The following is a 19,906-nucleotide window of genomic DNA, read 5'->3' on the forward strand; positions in this document are numbered from 1 at the left end:
GGTTAAAGGAATCCCTCTTTGTATTGTACGAAGGGTCTGACAGGAATCATACAGCAGTGTTTGGTACCCATCGGAAGAGTATTTAATTAGTAATATTCCGGTGTTGGTTTGGAGCGTATTAATCGCTCGTGCGAATAGTTATGGACATAAGAAGTTTATGTCCATTTCTATTATTTACACATACTCAGGTATGCGGCGGGAAACCCAGTTTCCCACCCACCTGAGCTGTTGGAAATCGTCACAGCCCACCTGTATGAATCACCCTATGACCTTTTGTTATGATGCAGGGCCGAATTCCTTCGGCCAATGGACAATGGGATTGTAGGACCATGAGATTGCATTGTGTGTGGGGCATAAATAGGCAGGCCGACCACATCCAGCTCTCACTCTCTCATCAACGGTTATCTGCTGATAGCCGGGAGCTGGATATCGAGGCGCAGGCGATCATACCCTTTGTGCGTAAGTTTCTCTCCGTAATCATTGTCTTTCTGTGAGCCAATTTCTCTCATCTCTCTCTCTCTCTCTCTCTCTCTCTCTCTCTCTCTCTGTTCTGTTCTCTCATATCTCCCCTAGACTAGGCTAGTATTGTATTGTATTAGATAGTATTGTATTGTATTGCATTTAGGTCAGTGTAGTATTGTCTTTTTGTATTTATTGTTTAGTTCTGTGGTTAGGAAGTCTTTGTTATATTGTAGTGTATCATTTGTACTGTTATCCCCTTTTACAAGTATATTAGATATAATACAGTTAATAGGCTTTGGAACCTAAACCAGTATCTGTGTATTTTCTATAGTGTTAAGTGTTCACTTGAGCGTCGGTGACGCTCAAGCAGCTTTGTAGTTAGTCAGGTTACACAAGGTTGCACTTACACCCTGTATTCACATTAAGGTATTCTGTGTATTTCTTTGGTATAAGGTTTAGACATAAAGGTATAGCGTTGTGAGCGTCTGCGCCGCTGGTGATCTCCTCGTGGTCTCGAGCGTCCGCTACGCCATAGCGAATCATTACTCTAGTCATAGCCAATAACGTGTCCTGTGATTGCTGGGCCGTGAGCGAACGTGACGCTTGAGCGTCTCGCCTACGGCTGAGCGATCGTTACGCAACTAGCGTACCATTACGGTACTTCTTAAGTAAACAGCGTACAGTGTTCTTAGCTTCATAAAGGGTTGTTTATACGACAAGGGAATTTAGCATTGTCACATCTCCACATGTGCTTCTCTTTCCATTACCCATTGTAACATCTCCACATGTGCGTCTCTTTCACCCAGTACCCATTGTAACATATCCACATGTACGTCTCTTTCCTCTGTTACCCATTGTAACATCACATGTACGTCTCTTTCCCCCATTACCCATTGTAACATCTCCACATGTGCGTCTCTTTCCCCCATTACCCATTGTAACATCTCCACATGTGCGTCTCTTTCCTCCATTACCCACTGTAACATCTCCACATGTGCGTCTCTTTCCCCCATTACCCATTGTAACATCTCCACATGTGCGTCTCTTTCCCCCATTACCCATTGTAACATCTCCACATGTGCGTCTCTTTCCCCCATTACCCACTGTAACATCTCCACATGTGCGTCTCTTTCCCCCATTACCCACTGTAACATCTCCACATGTGCGTCTCTTTCCTCCATTACCCATTATAACATCTCCACATGTGCGTCTCTTTCCTCCATTACCCACTGTAACATCTCCACATGTGCGTCTCTTTCCTCCATTACCCATTGTAACATCTCCACATGTGCGTCTCTTTCCTCCATTACCCATTGTAACATCTCCACATGTGCGTCTCTTTCCTCCATTACCCATTATAACATCTCCACATGTGCGTCTCTTTCCTCCATTACCCACTGTAACATCTCCACATGTGCGTCTCTTTCCTCCATTACCCATTGTAACATCTCCACATGTGCGTCTCTTTCCTCCATTACCCATTGTAACATCTCCACATGTGCGTCTCTTTCCTCCATTACCCACTGTAACATCTCCACATGTGCGTCTCTTTCCTCCATTACCCATTGTAACATCTCCACATGTGCTTCTCTTTCCATTACCCATTGTAACATCTCCACATGTGCGTCTCTTTCACCCAGTACCCATTGTAACATATCCACATGTACGTCTCTTTCCTCTGTTACCCATTGTAACATCTCCACATGTGCGTCTCTTTCCCCCATTACCCATTGTAACATCTCCACATGTGCGTCTCTTTCCTCCATTACCCACTGTAACATCTCCACATGTGCGTCTCTTTCCCCCATTACCCATTGTAACATCTCCACATGTGCGTCTCTTTCCCCCATTACCCATTGTAACATCTCCACATGTACGTCTCTTTCCTCTATTACCCACTGTAACATCTCCACATGTGCGTCTCTTTCCTCCATTACCCATTGTAACATCTCCACATGTGCGTCTCTTTCCTCCATTACCCACTGTAACATCTCCACATGTGCGTCTCTTTCCTCCATTACCCATTGTAACATCTCCACATGTGCTTCTCTTTCCATTACCCATTGTAACATCTCCACATGTGCGTCTCTTTCACCCAGTACCCATTGTAACATATCCACATGTACGTCTCTTTCCTCTGTTACCCATTGTAACATCTCCACATGTGCGTCTCTTTCCCCCATTACCCATTGTAACATCTCCACATGTGCGTCTCTTTCCTCCATTACCCACTGTAACATCTCCACATGTGCGTCTCTTTCCCCCATTACCCATTGTAACATCTTCACATGTGCGTCTCTTTCCCCCATTACCCATTGTAACATCTCCACATGTGCGTCTCTTTCCCCCATTACCCACTGTAACATCTCCACATGTGCATCTCTTTCCCCCATTACCCATTGTAACATCTCCACATGTGCGTCTCTTTCACCCATTGTAACCTCTCCACATGTGCGTCTCTTTCCTCCATTACCCACTGTAACATCTCCACATGTACGTCTCTTTCCTCCATTACCCATTGTAACATCTCCACATGTGCTTCTCTTTCCATTACCCATTGTAACATCTCCACATGTGCGTCTCTTTCCTCCATTACCCACTGTAACATCTCCACATGTACGTCTCTTTCCCCCATTACCCATTGTAACATCTCCACATGTGCGTCTCTTTCCCCCATTACCCACTGTAACATCTCCACATGTGCATCTCTTTCACCCATTGTAACCTCTCCACATGTGCGTCTCTTTCCTCCATTACCCACTGTAACATCTCCACATGTGCGTCTCTTTCCTCCATTACCCATTGTAACATCTCCACATGTGCTTCTCTTTCCTCCATTACCCATTGTAACATCTCCACATGTGCGTCTCTTTCCCCATTACCCATTGTAACATCTCCACATGTACGTCTCTTTCCCCCATTACCCATTGTAACATCTCCACATGTGCGTCTCTTTCCCCATTACCCATTGTAACATCTCCACATGTGCATCTCTTTCCCCCATTACCCATTGTAACATCTCCACATGTGCGTCTCTTTCACCCATTGTAACCTCTCCACATGTGCGTCTCTTTCCTCCATTACCCACTGTAACATCTCCACATGTGCTTCTCTTTCCTCCATTACCCATTGTAACATCTCCACATGTGCGTCTCTTTCCTCCATTACCCATTGTAACATCTCCACATGTGCGTCTCTTTCCCCCATTACCCATTGTAACATCACCACATGTACGTCTCTTTCCCCCATTACCCATTGTAACATCTCCACATGTGCGTCTCTTTCCCCCATTACCCATTGTAACATCTCCACATGTGCGTCTCTTTCCTCCATTACCCATTGTAACATCTCCACATGTGCGTCTCTTTCCCCCATTACCCATTGTAACATCTCCACATGTGCTTCTCTTTCCTCCATTACCCATTGTAACATCTCCACATGTGCGTCTCTTTCCCCCATTACCCATTGTAACATCTCCACATGTGCGTCTCTACCCTCCATTACAATTGTAAGAAAGACGACATGAAACAGTTACTGAGATCACATGGGCCAAGCAGCCAACAAAGTGAATTAAAAGAAAACCCATTGTTTTAGCATAGTACACACAATTATGATGAGGAAGGTATGGGGATCAATGCACTAGCCTTATATAAAATAAACATTATACAGTATATATTTAGATGCATTATATATTATTATTATTTTTTATTTTATTTTTTAACTGACCAGGTTTTTCTGTTGCCCCTAGCGACGCACCAACGCACTCTTTCTCTCAGCCTAATCAGTCCCTGCAGGTCCCAGCCAAAGAGATCTTGTCTCTCTCATCTCTTATATAGTAACTCGCTGCATTTAGAATACAGATGTGCGGGTTCGGATTTACCCGGATCTCCAAAATGGCATCTTATTGGCTATCCGGCTGTCATGTGTTTTGGATAGTGTTTTGGATAGCCAATAAGAAAAAGTCCAGATAAATCTAAACTTGTGCTAATTCAGCATTAAAAAGTGAGTAAATCGGAACCCGCGCATTTCTAGTTTCCAACATGTTAAGCCCTTAACACAATCTTAAACCTAAACCCAATATAAACTGTTCCTGGCGCTGTCACTCCTTGTGCGCGTCACACTTCATTATAGCACAACTAATTCTAACCTGTCAAAACTACAGTAGGTAGATCCAACTGGAAGGAGGTGATTGAATACAACGCAATGGCCAACGTGTACTGTTCCAGAACATTGCCACCATTGGGGGGTGGGGGGCCCAGAGGGACAGCGCCTAGGATGCTTTCACCATCTCTGGTTGGGGTTACAATTTGGATCCAAGACAGAACTTAGGTCCCCAGATTCTCATGTGTAACACACTGAATATGGGGCCCAATTCAGCTTGGTACATAAGTGTGCTGAAATCGCTATGAAGCGATTTCGGCACATGTGAGCATGCATGTACGCCGGTGCGTGCATGTGCGAGGTCTTAAACTGCCTTCTCTGCAGAACGCAGTCTAAGTCCTGTCAGGGCGCGGTGACAGAGTTTAGACGCCATGTTTTGTGGGTGTCGACGCACGATTTGGGATGCGCGGTCCGGACAATGCAGGCATGTCCGGCCTGTTTGCGGGCGGGCCGCTGTGACCCAAAAGATTAGACACAATGGTTTCCCATGTATAGAGGTCCCCTCCCGGCACACAGGTTTTGGATGCCAGGGTTGTCAATAGACAGCTTCATGTGTGAGCAATGCCAGTCACAGCCTCAGCTAAAATTAGGGCCCTGACCTGAATGTAATTTGCTCTTTCAAATGCATTACTAGTGTAGGGATAATCTGTCACCATGTCAGCCGAGGAAATATGGTGTACACCCTGCATGCATCACTATATAGGAGGTCGGAACTGAGTGCCGTGCAGCCCTGCAGTATATATATCGGTACTGAGTACTGCGCAGCCATGCGGTATATATATCTGTACTGAGTACCACACAGCCATGCGGTATATATCTGTACTGAGTACCACACAGCCATGCAGTGTATAGCTGTACTGAGCACTGTGCAGCCATGCAGTGTATATCTGTACTGAGTACCGTGCAGCCATGCGGTATATATCTGTACTGAGTACCGTGCAGCCATGCAGTGTATATCTGTACTGAGTACCGTGCAGCCATGCAGTGTATATCTGTACTGAATACCGTGCAGCCCTGCTGTGTATATCTGTACTGAATACCACACATCCATGCAGTGTATATCTGTACTGAATACCACAAAGCCACGCAGTGTATATCTGTACTGAGTATCGTGCAGCCATGCAGTGTATATCTGTACTGAGTACCGTGCAGTCATGCAGGGTATATCTGTACTGAGTACTGTGCAGCCATGCGGTGTATATCTGTACTGAGTGCCGTGCAGCCATGCAGTGTATATCTGTACTGAGTGCCGTGCAGCCATGCAGTGTATATCTGTACTGAGTGCCGTGCAGCCATGCAGTGTATATCTGTACTGAGTACTGTGCAGCCATGCAGTGTATATCTGTACTGAGTGCCGTGCAGCCATGCAGTGTATATCTGTACTGAGTATCGTGCAGCCATGCAGTGTATATCTGTACTGAGTATCGTGTAGCCATGCAGTGTATATCTGTACTGAATACCGTGCAGCCCTGCGGTATATATCTGTACTGAGTATCGTGCAGCCATGCAGTGTATATCTGTACTGAGTACCGTGCAGCCATGCAGTGTATATCTGTACTGAGTACCACGCAGCCATGCAGTGTATATCTGTACTGAGTACTGTGCAGCCCTGCTGTGTATATCTGTACTGAGTACTGTGCAGCCCTGCTGTGTATATCTGTACTGAGTACCGCACAGCCATACAGTATATATCTGTACTCCATACAGTATATAGCTGTACTGAGTACCGCACAGCCATACTGTATATATCTGTACTCCATACAGTATATAGCTGTATTCCATACAGTATATAGCTGTACTGAGTAACGCACAGCCATACAGTATATATCTGTACTCCATACAGTGTATATCTGTACTGAGTACCGTGCAGCCATGCAGTGTATATCTGTACTGAGTACCGTGCAGCCATGCAGTGTATATTTGTACTGAGTACTGTGCAGCCCTGCTGTGTATATCTGTACTGAGTACCGCACAGCCATACAGTATATATCTGTACTCCATACAGTATATAGCTGTACTGAGTACCGCACAGCCATACAGTATATATCTGTACTCCATACAGTATATAGCTGTACTGAGTACTGCACTGCCATACAGTATATATCTGTACTCCATACAGTATATAGCTGTACTGCGTACCGCACAGCCATACAGTATATATCTGTACTCCATACAGTATATAGCTGTACTGAGTACCGCACAGTCATAAAATATATATGTGTACTCCATACAGTATATAGCTGTACTGAGTACTGCGCTGCCATACAGTATATATCTGTACTCCATGCTGTGTATATCTGTACTGAGTACCGCACAGCCATACAGTATATATCTGTACTCCATACAGTATATAGCTGTACTGAGTGCCGCACAGCCATACAGTATATATCTGTACTCCATACAGTATATAGCTGTACTGAGTACCGTACAGCCATACAGTATATATTTGTACTCCATACAGTATATAGCTGTACTGAGTACTGTGCTGCCATACAGTATATATCTGTACTCCATACAGTATATAGCTGTACTGCGCTGCCATACAGTATATATCTGTACTCCATACAGTATATAGCTGTACTGAGTACCGCACAGCCATACAGTATATACCTGTACTCCATACAGTATATAGCTGTACTGAGTACCGCACAGCCATACAGTATATATCTGTACTCCATACAGTATATAGCTGTACTGAGTACCGCACAGCCATACAGTATATACCTGTACTCCATACAGTATATAGCTGTACTGAGTACCGCACAGTCATAAAATATATATATGTGTACTCCATACAGTATATAGCTGTACTGAGTACTGCGCTGCCATACAGTATATATCTGTACTCCATGCAGTGTATATCTGTACTGAGTACCGCACAGCCATACAGTATATATCTGTACTCCATACAGTATATAGCTGTACTGAGTACCGCACAGCCATACAGTATATATCTGTACTCCATACAGTATATAGCTGTACTGAGTACCGCACAGCCATACAGTATATATCTGTACTCCATACAGTATATAGCTGTACTGAGTACCGCACAGCCATACAGTATATATCTGTACTCCATACAGTATATAGCTGTACTGAGTACCGCACAGCCATACAGTATATATCTGTACTCCATACAGTATATAGCTGTACTGAGTACTGTGCTGCCATACAGTATATATCTGTACTCCATACAGTATATAGCTGTACTGAGTACTGCGCTGCCATACAGTATATATCTGTACTCCATACAGTATATAGCTGTACTGAGTACCGCACAGCCATACAGTATATACCTGTACTCCATACAGTATATAGCTGTACTGAGTACCGCACAGCCATACAGTATATATCTGTACTCCATACAGTATATAGCTGTACTGAGTACTGCGCTGCCATACAGTATATATCTGTACTCCATGCAGTGTATATCTGTACTGAGTACCGCACAGCCATACAGTATATATCTGTACTCCATACAGTATATAGCTGTACTGAGTACCGCACAGCCATACAGTATATATCTGTACTCCATACAGTATATAGCTGTACTGAGTACCGCACAGCCATACAGTATATATCTGTACTCCATACAGTATATAGCTGTACTGAGTACTGTGCTGCCATACAGTATATATCTGTACTCCATACAGTATATAGCTGTACTGAGTACTGCGCTGCCATACAGTATATATCTGTACTCCATACAGTATATAGCTGTACTGAGTACTGCGCTGCCATACAGTATATATCTGTACTCCATACAGTATATAGCTGTACTGAGTACCGCACAGCCATACAGTATATACCTGTACTCCATACAGTATATAGCTGTACTGAGTACCGCACAGCCATACAGTATATATCTGTACTCCATACAGTATATAGCTGTACTGAGTACTGCGCTGCCATACAGTATATATCTGTACTCCATGCGGTGTATATCTGTACTGAGTACCGCACAGCCATACAGTATATATCTGTACTCCATACAGTATATAGCTGTACTGAGTACCGCACAGCCATACAGTATATATCTGTACTCCATACAGTATATAGCTGTACTGAGTACCGCACAGCCATACAGTATATATCTGTACTCCATACAGTATATAGCTGTACTGAGTACCGCACAGCCATACAGTATATATCTGTACTCCATACAGTATATAGCTGTACTGAGTACAGCGCTGCCATACAGTATATATCTGTACTCCATACAGTATATAGCTGTACTGAGTACTGCGCTGCCATACAGTATATATCTGTACTCCATACAGTATATAGCTGTACTGAGTACCGCACAGCCATACAGTATATACCTGTACTCCATACAGTATATAGCTGTACTGAGTACCGCACAGCCATACAGTATATATCTGTACTCCATACAGTATATAGCTGTACTGAGTACCGCACAGCCATACAGTATATACCTGTACTCCATACAGTATATAGCTGTACTGAGTACCGCACAGCCATACAGTATATATCTGTACTCCATACAGTATATAGCTGTACTGAGTACCGCACAGCCATACAGTATATATCTGTACTCCATACAGTATATAGCTGTACTGAGTACTGCGCTGCCATACAGTATATATCTGTACTCCATACAGTATATAGCTGTACTGAGTACTGCACAGCCATACAGTATATATCTGTACTCCATACAGTATATAGCTGTACTGAGTACTGCACAGCCATGCGGTCTCTATCTGTACCTTAGAAATAAATGAAGGAAACACCAACCATTGGTCCGCAGCAAAGACAGCGCTTGTTACCTATATATGATGCTATACTATGTGAGTAATGTACCTGTACACAGCCCTGACTGCTGGTAATACCAGGGGGTATGTCCCACTCAGTACAGTCATTAGGAGGGATGATATTTCAGAGGCCCCCGGCCACACACACCCTGCTCGGAGGCTATGTCTCTAATATCACAACGCTGGGATGTATGGCGCTGTCACTGGGCGGCGGGGAAGACTGGAAATCAGCTGAAATGTACTCAGAATAAAATAATACATTAGTACTATAATTAGAGATTGAGCTTTATATAGAGGTCAGCCCGTTCTCTCTTTCTACTTGCCATATGTTATATGTTGGTGTGTGGCGTGCGTTATCTGCATGCTGTTCCTTTACTGAAGCATCAGCCCTTTACCAAGATGGCCACTGACAGTGCTACCGCGCACGCACAGGGCCTGACTCCGAGATGTACGGTCCTGCACAGATGCAGGGAAGCAGCTGCGCAATACTCTACAACTAATACGGTAATGGTGCAGGAGGCGTCTAGGAAAAAGACGCCTCCTGTCAGCATCTGCAATCTAAGTGCTGCGTCCGAACATGCATCATTGGACTGCCATCACAATGGTTGCAATGTTCCCAGCCTTCGGCCATCTGCTTATACCAGAGGTTCTCAAACTCGGTCCTCGGGGGCACACACAGTGCATGTTTTGCAGGTAACCCAGCAGGTGCACAGGTGTATTAATTACTCACTGACACATTTTAAAAGGTCCACAGGTGGAGCTAATTATTTCACTTGCGATTCTGTGAGGAGACCTGCAAAACATGTACTGTGTGGGGTCCTGAGGACCGAGTTTGAGAACCTCTGGCTTATACAGACTGTCCGGTGGGGAACACCTCTGCTGAGCCCATAACGTTTATATCCGGAGTCGCAGACACTGGGCTCACCACGCAGACAAAACAAAGGGCGACTTTCCCCCCCTCGCTTTGTAGAATGTTCCCGGTTGCCATCCCCTCTACGCTTCCCCAAATGCATGCTGCGGCTAAGGGGTCCCTGCGAGTAACCACACAGGTCTGCGCACACCTCTATCGGAGTGTTGTACATAAACCATAGGGTATACATACAAATCCGAATAATGCCCCATCTCCACTGTCTGCTGCCGTTACTGTGACTTCAGCTGTACAATCCGTGCACTGCAATGAACCTAAGCTCTCATCGTCTGGTTTGCCTCAAGTACTTTTTCCGCTGGTGTCTACTATTGATCACCTGTGTATATTACAAATGATACACACATATCCACATTATAAAGCGTGGCTCAGCAACTAGCCTGAATGTAAGAGCCAGACATTTTTAACTGGCACCCAGTAATATAGAACAGACTGTATCGTCTACATGCAGCGGAATTAGCCGACACTCATCGCCCCAGCAAATAACGAGAAATACAGGGCACACTGGCACAGCCAAGGTGTAACACAAAACTAGGGGCCTAATTCAGACTGCGGGCGATCAGATCCAATCTGCGCACGCGTCGGCGTGTCGGATGGCTACAACCAGGATCGCCGGTCAGCGACGGGATGGTGCGAAGGATCCAGCCGCATGGCAAAGGTGTTTTCCTTTATATTAGTATTTAACAATATAACTTCTTTGCATAAGCATGTTTGGGAATATAATGGAAACATTGGGGTACATGTATAATGTTCCCTTGAATATTTATTGGACATAAGAAAAAAAATGGTGTAAATTTCAATACGGTTTTTTATCATGTGACTTGCAAACGTAGGCCTTGATCGTCCCCCGCCATAAAGATCCGCCACTGAATCCTGTGAAATAGAATAGCACCTCTGATTCACCAATTTAGTACTCACAGATCTATAGGAAGAGTAGTTTGTCTTCAGGGGTTGTTGCAGTGGCATTACTATAAAATAAGTGCCCCCCTGCCCAAAAAGTTACAGCCCCCCCACCCCCCTCCCATGATTCCTGCTTATTGTCAGGGGTTCTGCTCGTTGCCAGGGGATAGCCCCTCCGGCTGCCACAGCGGGTTTACGGTCCTGTCGCGCCTGCTCCCATTACAATATGTCCCTCCCAAAATGGCCACCACCTCCTCTAGCATCCTTAATAACTGTCTCCTCTGAGGTGGTGGACATTTTGGGAGAGACATTTTCAATGGGGCCAGGCGCCATGGGAACGCAGACAAGTATCTATAGGTCCTGGTAGTGGCGTAGCAATAGGCCCCGCAGAACCCCAGTACACACAAGCCACTCAGCGCCTCCAAGCCACCATGGGCTCTGTGAGTGTGAGGGCTATTGCTAAGACACTGGGTTGTTTTGTCAAATAGCATAATCCTGCGACAGTTACCTGACATCATGGTTTCTGTAATTATGTGATGGGTCTGAGCTATGGCAGAAGCACCAGGTGACATTTGATGTGCAGCAGGGGTCATGTGTATGCAGAGGACTGTATATAGCCCACACCCTGAAGTTATATACTCAGCACTTTACTAAAGTATCCACAACCACTAAGCATGCTGGCTCTGGTGACGTTCAGATGAGGCATGTGCCTGGGAGCTGCGCTTGCTGTTGGGAGCACTTAGGCACTTCTAGGGTCGGACTGGCCCATAGGGGTACCAGGGAAACCACCGGTGGGCCCCACTGCCTCAGGGCCCACTCCTTCCTCTAGGGATCAGGTTCCAGACTGTGCACTTGTATTATACATGTTGCATTACACTGCACAAGTCTATTGTGTATTTCAAGCCTCTGTGGGGGTTGGCCACACCCCCTTTGTAGGCTGACCACACCCCTAAGTATGGGCCCCTATCACTCATTTATGCCCCAGTCCAACACTGGGCACTTCAGTCAGTAGTTTCCAGTGTCTGGTAAATATTTCCTCTGTACCATGCCGTGTGCCATCTTGAATGGAATGTGGCGGGACTATACATCCCCGCCCAGGGGGTGTGGTCACAGCATCATGGGGGCATGGTTACTCCTCCCTGCACACTCAGGCTCCCCCGTCCCCCTAGGGGTGTAATCCCCGTCATTAATGATGTGGCCAGACACACTGCTCTGTCGCAAGCCAGATAAGACAAACAGGCCCAAGGAATGTGCAGAAATTAATTTTCAAACTATCTAAAAAATCTAATGCTTTATATTTGGTTGTCATTCATAATGTTGACACAGTTGTGATGTCTGCAATCACCATGCCGACACTGATTTAATATTGACATGATTAGAATGCAGACACTGTGCTACCACTATCCCCTAATCCTAAAACTAGCCTTACCCTAATACTAATATCAACGTTTTCACAATGTTGACATTTTAATCATGTCATCATCATAACTGTCTGCATTCTGGTGTCAGCATTACTGTCCACCGACGGTGTAGAGCATAGTCCCGTCACTGGTAGCCACCTTCCAGTCCCCGGCCAGGAACGCACAAAACATTCCAGAGTCTGTGCGGCTTAACCGGTCCTGGACCTCTGTGTGCAGACCGTGGGGCACCTCTGACTAGGCCGCAGCTCAGTCTGCACGCCCACGGGACACTTCTATGTGCGAACGTGTCATGGCCGCCCAGTAACAGCCATATAACCGTATGACAGAAACGTCTGAGAGTCAGTCGACTCATAGCCACTCGTAGCTGCTGTAAGATGCGCACACAGTCTGCGTAGCATGCGCACTCTGAATGCAGTGTATTGTGCATGTGCGTATAGAGGGGGTCAATCCAAGTTGATCGCCCGCTAGCAACTTTTTTCAGCGCTGCGAACAGGTTAAAACTCGGCAAAACTGTGCATGCGTATGCACCGCAATGCATAGGCGCGTCGTACGGGTACAAAGCGGATCGGTGCTGGGCGATGGATTTAACAAAGAATCCATTCGCACAGCCAATCGCAAGGAGATTGACAGAAAGAGGGCGTTTGTGGGTGTCAACTAACCGTTTTCTGGGAGTGGTAGGGAAAACGCAGGCGTGTACTGACGTTTGCAGGGCGGGTTTCTGACGTCAATTCCGGGACCAAAAAGACTGAAGTGATCGCAGCGGCTGAGTAAGTCCAGAGCTACTCAGAAACTGCACAAAACTTTTTTGTGCCGTCGGCTGCAAATGCGATCGCACACTTGCAAAGCGAAAATACACTCCCCCATAGGCGGCGACTATCTGATCGCAGCGCTGCAAAAAGTTGCTAGCGAGTGATCAACTCGGAATGTTTTTTTTTTTTTGTGTAGAGTGCTTTGCCTATATAGTTTGTGTATAGAGTGTGTGTTTGTTTAGAGCTTGTGTCTATGTGTGTGTGTGCACTACAATACCACACGCATCTGATAAAGAGTACCACATACTGGGATTGGGGCTTGTACACCTGATTGGCCCTCAGCAGACTCTGCCCTCTGTCTTCCTTGGACCACCTTAAAAAAAAAAAGTGCTGCACTCTCAGTGAGAGACTCAGAGGTGGGGGCTGTTTGCTGGACCTAAAACTTCTCTCCAGCCCTGTGCATGATCAGTGTATCAGCAAAGCCAGTGCAGAGACACAGGACAGGGCTCCTCCGGCCACTGGCAGCCCAGCCGCTGATATGTCTGTGCTTAGCACCTGTGGGGGTTATTGGCTGACGGGTTACTCTCTGCTCATCCTGAGCATCTGCCAGTCTGCGGCTGCCGGTGAGTAGACAGTATATGTATGTATGTCACATTGGGTTCTCGCCGACATTGACGCTGCAGAATTTTTTTGTCGCATTTGGATTGAGTAAGGAGATTGATGCCAGTAACGGGAATACTCGGTAACCCTTTCACTGCCTTCAGAATAAGGCAGGTGCGAAGCCTTAATTGTAAGACACATCAATAAAAAATTCTAATCGTGCAAAAAGTGCACCAATATTGTTTGCATGTTGGAATGTTGCGCTGAATATTTCAAAAATACAAAATTTGTACGTCATCGAAACTTCAGTAGTTTGAGACATTTTAAGTCACATTTTAACTATTTGACTCCTGTTGCCGATTGTGGAAATTTTTGGAATATTCTCACCACTATAGGGCAACTAAATTACACATTTTTTGTGCTTTTAACCTTTGAAATGTTATTATTATCCTTTATTTATATGGCGCCACAAGGGATCCGCGGCGCCCAAATCCAGAGTACGTTAAGGAACACTGCGGAACCAGGCCACAACATAGGTGTTTAGTTTAACTTGATCTCAATTGCGCAAATTATGTTGCTGTCAGTGTGATTCATTACAATAGATTAGGTTAGTAAAACATTACACTGTGTGGTAAAAGGACAGGCTGATATAGAACCAGATGTCCCACCATGTGCAGTCACAGTAACACCGACGCTTTGTTTTCTGTGGGGGATGTTTCATCTGGGCAGAGAACGGTTTATAATCATAGAATCCTAACTCAGTATCATCAGTACATGTCCTCCGGAGCGTAATAAGTCAGTGAGAGGGAATGTAATAGCTTACGGGGGCCTGACATGACCCCTGCAGAGCACTGTATAATATAATTATGCTACGGTCACATATGTACGTCACACCACCGTACACTCAGTTTCCATAATGTCAATAATTATTACATTTACTAATGAGATGCAAACCTCCCGAATGTCCCGCCTATAAGGGACTATCCACTACAGTCAGTCCATTGAATCACCGGCTTGGGACTGTACAGAGGTACCGTATGTCCCCCTTTATTCATGGACCCACTGCCGTACTACCTTGCAACTGGTGCCTGCGGGTTTGTGGCAACACGCAGCCCTGCACATAATACAGCCTCAGGCTGGACACGCAGCCCTGCACATAATACAGCCTCAGGCTGGACACGCAGCCCTGCACATAATACAGCCTCAGGCTGGACCCGCAGCCCTGCACATAATACAGCCACAGGCTGGACACGCAGCCCTGCACATAATACAGCCTCAGGCTGGACACGCAGCCCTGTACATAATACAGACTCAAGCTGGACACGCAGCCCTGCACATAATACAGCCTCAGGCTGGACACGCAGCCCTGCACATAATACAGCCTCAGGCTGGACCCGCAGCCCTGCACATAATACAGCCTCAGGCTGGACACGCAGCCCTGCACATAATACAGCCTCAGGCTGGACACGCAGCCCTGCACATAATACAGCCTCAGGCTGGACCCGCAGCCCTGCACATAATACAGCCTCAGGCTGGACCCGCAGCCCTGCACATAATACAGCCACAGGCTGGACACGCAGCCCTGCACATAATACAGCCTCAGGCTGGACACGCAGCCCTGTACATAATACAGCCTCAAGCTGGACACGCAGCCCTGCACATAATACAGCCTCAGGCTGGACACGCAGCCCTGCACATAATACAGCCTCAGGCTGGACACGCAGCCCTGCACATAATACAGCCTCAGGCTGGACACGCAGCCCTGCACATAATACAGCCTCAGGCTGGACACGCAGCCCTGCACATAATACAGCCTCAGGCTGGACACGCAGCCCTGCACATAATACAGCCTCAGGCTGGACACGCAGCCCTGCACATAATACAGCCTCAGGCTGGACACGCAGCCCTGCACATAAAACAGCCTCAAGCTGGACACGCACCCCCTGCACATAATACAGCCTCAGGCTGGACACGCACCCCCTGCACATAATACAGCCACAGGCTGGACACGCAGCCCTGCACATAATACAGCCTCAGGCTGGACACGCACCCCCTGCACATAATACAGCCTCAGGCTGGACACGCAGCCCTGCACATAATACAGCCTCAGGCTGGACACGCAGCCCTGCACATAAAACAGCCTCAGGCTGGACCCGCAGCCCTGCACATAATACAGCCACAGGCTGGACACGCAGCCCTGCACATAATACAGCCTCAGGCTGGACACGCAGCCCTGTACATAATACAGCCTCAAGCTGGACACGCAGCCCTGCACATAATACAGCCTCAGGCTGGACACGCAGCCCTGTACATAATACAGCCTCAAGCTGGACATGCAGCCCTGCACATAATACAGCCTCAGGCTGGACACGCAGCCCTGCACATAATACAGCCTCAGGCTGGACACGCAGCCCTGCACATAATACAGCCTCAGGCTGGACACGCAGCCCTGCACATAATACAGCCACAGGCTGGACACGCAGCCCTGCACATAATACAGCCTCTGGTCGGACCCTGGTTACCCTTTGCACTGTAATTAGAACTAGTTAGCTGAGAGAGCACACATGGATGAAAGATGGGGGAGTAGAGGCCACAAGTGTTGTGTTATTTGGCGGTGATTACATTCTCTGCGATCTCGATCTCTGCATTTTTCAGATAATTATAATTTCTTATCACTCTATTCGTGCCAATAAAGAATGATGCATCACCTGTATGTAGTATTCCTCACGTGCAGGGACAGGGATATGCGGCAGCCATTTTCAGGGAGGGATCTGCAGGAATCCTCTCCCAGTGATTGCTATGGTCTGTTATGGTAAGCTGTTTATCTGTACATAGAGTAAAAGGCCCCAGACGGTGACTGTGCAGTGACATATAGCATACAGCACACTATGGGGGTCATTCCAAGTTGATTGCTAGATAAAAATGTTCGCAGCGCAGCGATTAAGTGAAAAAGCGGCACTTCTGCGTATACGGCGCAATGCGCACGCGCAACGTACTTTCATAACAGCCGATGTAGTTTTACTCAAGATCTAGCGAGGATTTTCATTCGTAATGTCCGCCGCAGAGTGATTGACATGAAGTGGGCGTTTCTGGGTGTCAACTGACCGTTTTCAGGGAGTGTACGGAAAAACGCAGGCGTGCCAGGAAAAACGCAGGCGTGGCTGGGAGAATGCTGGGCGTGTTTGTGACAACAAAACAGGAACTGAACAGTCTGAAGTGATCGCAAGCGCCGAGTAGGTCTGAAGCTACTCTGAAACTGCACAATTTTTTTTTGCAGGTGCTCTGCGATCCTTTCGTTCGCACTTCTGCTAAGCTAAAATACACTCCCAGAGGGCGGCGGCATAGCGTTTGCACGGCTGCTAAAAACTGCTAGCGAGCGAACAACTCAGAATGACCCCCTATGGGCGCCAAAAATCAACTCTATACTTATTGGTTCAGTTTATTCCCAAATGAAAGTAATAATTGTACATTTTAGCCATAATCTCCCATCATCTCTGCTGTATACCTGGGAGCTCTGCCTTGCGGAGCTGTCAGTGTGTAGTGCGCTGTGTAATGACGGAGGGGACGCATGTTCCTCTGCCAGCGCCAACTCACATTAATGGAAAAATGTCCCATTTGAAAAAAGTATTCCCATACACCTAAACTATATACGCAGGTGATAAATGTTCCTGTCCCCACTGATTATACAACCCCTTTTCCACCAAAGTGCCCGGTCCGACCCGAGATTTGGAAAATGGTTCCAATCTGGGACAGACCTGGTACTTAACCCCTTCACACTGCGGCGCTGAATCAGGGTATTCCTGAGTCAGTGTAATTCACACTGCACACGGGTCCAGTGCCGGCACTCGGAGATGACATCATTGTTCTAGTCTGTACCCAGCCTTAGGCCTGGCACAAATATGCGCTGGCGACGATCAGTCTCCAGCATTCGCTAAGAAGTTTACACTGGATGGAATTATTATAATTGCTGTGTTACGGGGTCCATACATCAGGAAGGAATTGGGGTAATTCCCGTTATGCCTGACGTTGGGGTCAGGGGATCGGAGAAATGCAACATGTTGGATTTCCCCAACTGACCGATTGAGAACAAAAAAATGGTCTGGATTGGGAGATGGGACTTTTTACCATGCTGAATTTTATCCGATTCCCCGACGGATCATCGATGCCACTGATTGGCAAATCGGATCAGCGGATCTGGGAATCGGGGCTGTAGACGGTTTTGATTTTATTACATTTAAGCCTAATAGCAAATGTATGAAAGACTGTGTAGAAGTGTCTGCTGTGCGCCTGACATAACCCTGGCACGGTTCCTATTGGTCAGAGGGCGATGCAACGTGCCGTTAGTTCAGCTTTGCATATGCACGCCACTGTGTTTTTAGTGACCACATCTTATTTTTACAAATGTTAGTGCAAATGTGTACAAACACAGCATTAGGTCATTCCGACCCGTTTGCACGCTGCTGTTTGTCGCAGCAGTGCGAACGGGTCGGTTCTGCGCATGCGTGGTGACCACATTGCACAGGCTCTTCGTTGCTCGCCGGGCAGCGACACTGCTAACGACAAAAGCGGTCGCAGGGTCGGCCGCAAGAAGACTGACAGGAGGAAGGTGTTCTGGGGCGTCAACTAACTGTTTTCCAGGAGTGGTTTGGGCGGACGCAGGCGTGTCCAGGCCTTTGGAGGGCGGATGTCTGACGTCAGTTCCGGGACCTGCATCGCTGGAACGATCGCACAAGGTAAGTAACTCTTACCCTGGTCTTCTTTTACAGGTAACTTTTTTAGCATAGTAGGATTGCACAAGCGTTCGCAGCCCTGCTATGCAGAAATACACTCCCCCATAGGCGGCGTCTAGTTGATCGCACGGCAGCAAAAAGTTGCTACGTGCGATCAACTCGGAATGACCCCCTAGGTGTATATAAGAGCAATATTAAATAATGATTAAACTTAGTGTGAGGGAAATAGCTCACTAGCTATCTCCCATTAATACATTGCTGGGCTGATTATTTGCAAAGCCAGCTGTGACCAACGTAGAGAAACGTCTTGTTTTGTCTAGAGAAAGGCTTTCCAGTTCCAGTTTCTCAGAAAATGCGTTTCCCCCCTACAAAGCTGATTACTGAAACAACAACATAAAGCGGAAAAATCATATTAAAAGATTATGGGGCCCATTTTTTTTTATTATGTATTGGTTTTCGGGAGCTTTTCATAGGGTAAGTGCAAATATTTAGTATCAACCCCATGTATCACATTAGGACTGCAGCAGAGGTCCCTGATATCACAGATATAGGTCTCTATGGGGTTGCTATAGTTTTGCATGTTATGACTGCCCCTTTAAAAATAAAACTTCTGAGTCAAACACATTGCCGATATTCCTGTCGATATTTTATAACTACACACATATCTAAGTACATCGCTAAAAATTGTGCATTCATATTACAGTGCTGCACAGAGTTGCAGTTGCGATTGAGAGGAGGATATTGCGGTGTATTATGGAGGTCATTCCGAGTTGATCGCTCGCTAGCTAGGTTTAGCAGCCGTACAAACGCTATGCCGCCGCCCACTGGGGAGTGTATTTTAGCTTAACGGAAGTGCGAACGCATGTGCAGCCGAGATCTGCAAAAACAGTTTGTGCAGTTTCTGAGTAGCTCTGAACCTACTCAGCGCTTGCGATCACTTCAGCCTATTCGTGTCTGGATTTGACGTCATACACCCGCCCAGCGAACGCCCAGCCACGCCTGCGTTTTTTCATACACACCTGCGTTTTTGCAAACACTCCCTGAAAACGGTCAGTTAACACCCAGAAACGCCCCCCTTTCTGTCAATCTTCTTGCGGCCGTCAGTGCGACTGAAAAGTTCGCTACAACCTGTACACAACCGCAACGGGGTATGTACCCGTACGTCGCACGTGCGCATTGCGGGGCA

General features: G+C 46.6%; 1 protein-coding gene and 1 long non-coding RNA gene across 3 annotated transcripts in view; one reads left to right on the forward strand and one right to left on the reverse strand.

The window, feature by feature from the left end:
- LOC134980310 (uncharacterized) overlaps positions 1-19,906 on the reverse strand; it is a 93,219-nt gene that overhangs the window by 19,828 nt on the left and 53,485 nt on the right. The gene's annotated exons all lie outside the window — the stretch shown is intronic.
- The window catches only part of CA14 (carbonic anhydrase 14), a 70,418-nt gene continuing 64,317 nt past the window's right edge, over positions 13,806-19,906 (forward strand). For both annotated transcript variants that reach the window (XM_063947067.1, XM_063947068.1), the window contains exon 1: positions 13,806-14,013. In XM_063947067.1, coding sequence (XP_063803137.1) covers positions 13,929-14,013 — 85 coding nt within the window. In that variant the 5' untranslated portion in view covers positions 13,806-13,928. The remainder of the gene's footprint in view (positions 14,014-19,906) is intronic.

Source organism: Pseudophryne corroboree, chromosome 12 (assembly GCF_028390025.1).
Source record: "Pseudophryne corroboree isolate aPseCor3 chromosome 12, aPseCor3.hap2, whole genome shotgun sequence".
In the NCBI taxonomy this organism is placed as follows: domain Eukaryota; kingdom Metazoa; phylum Chordata; class Amphibia; order Anura; family Myobatrachidae; genus Pseudophryne; species Pseudophryne corroboree.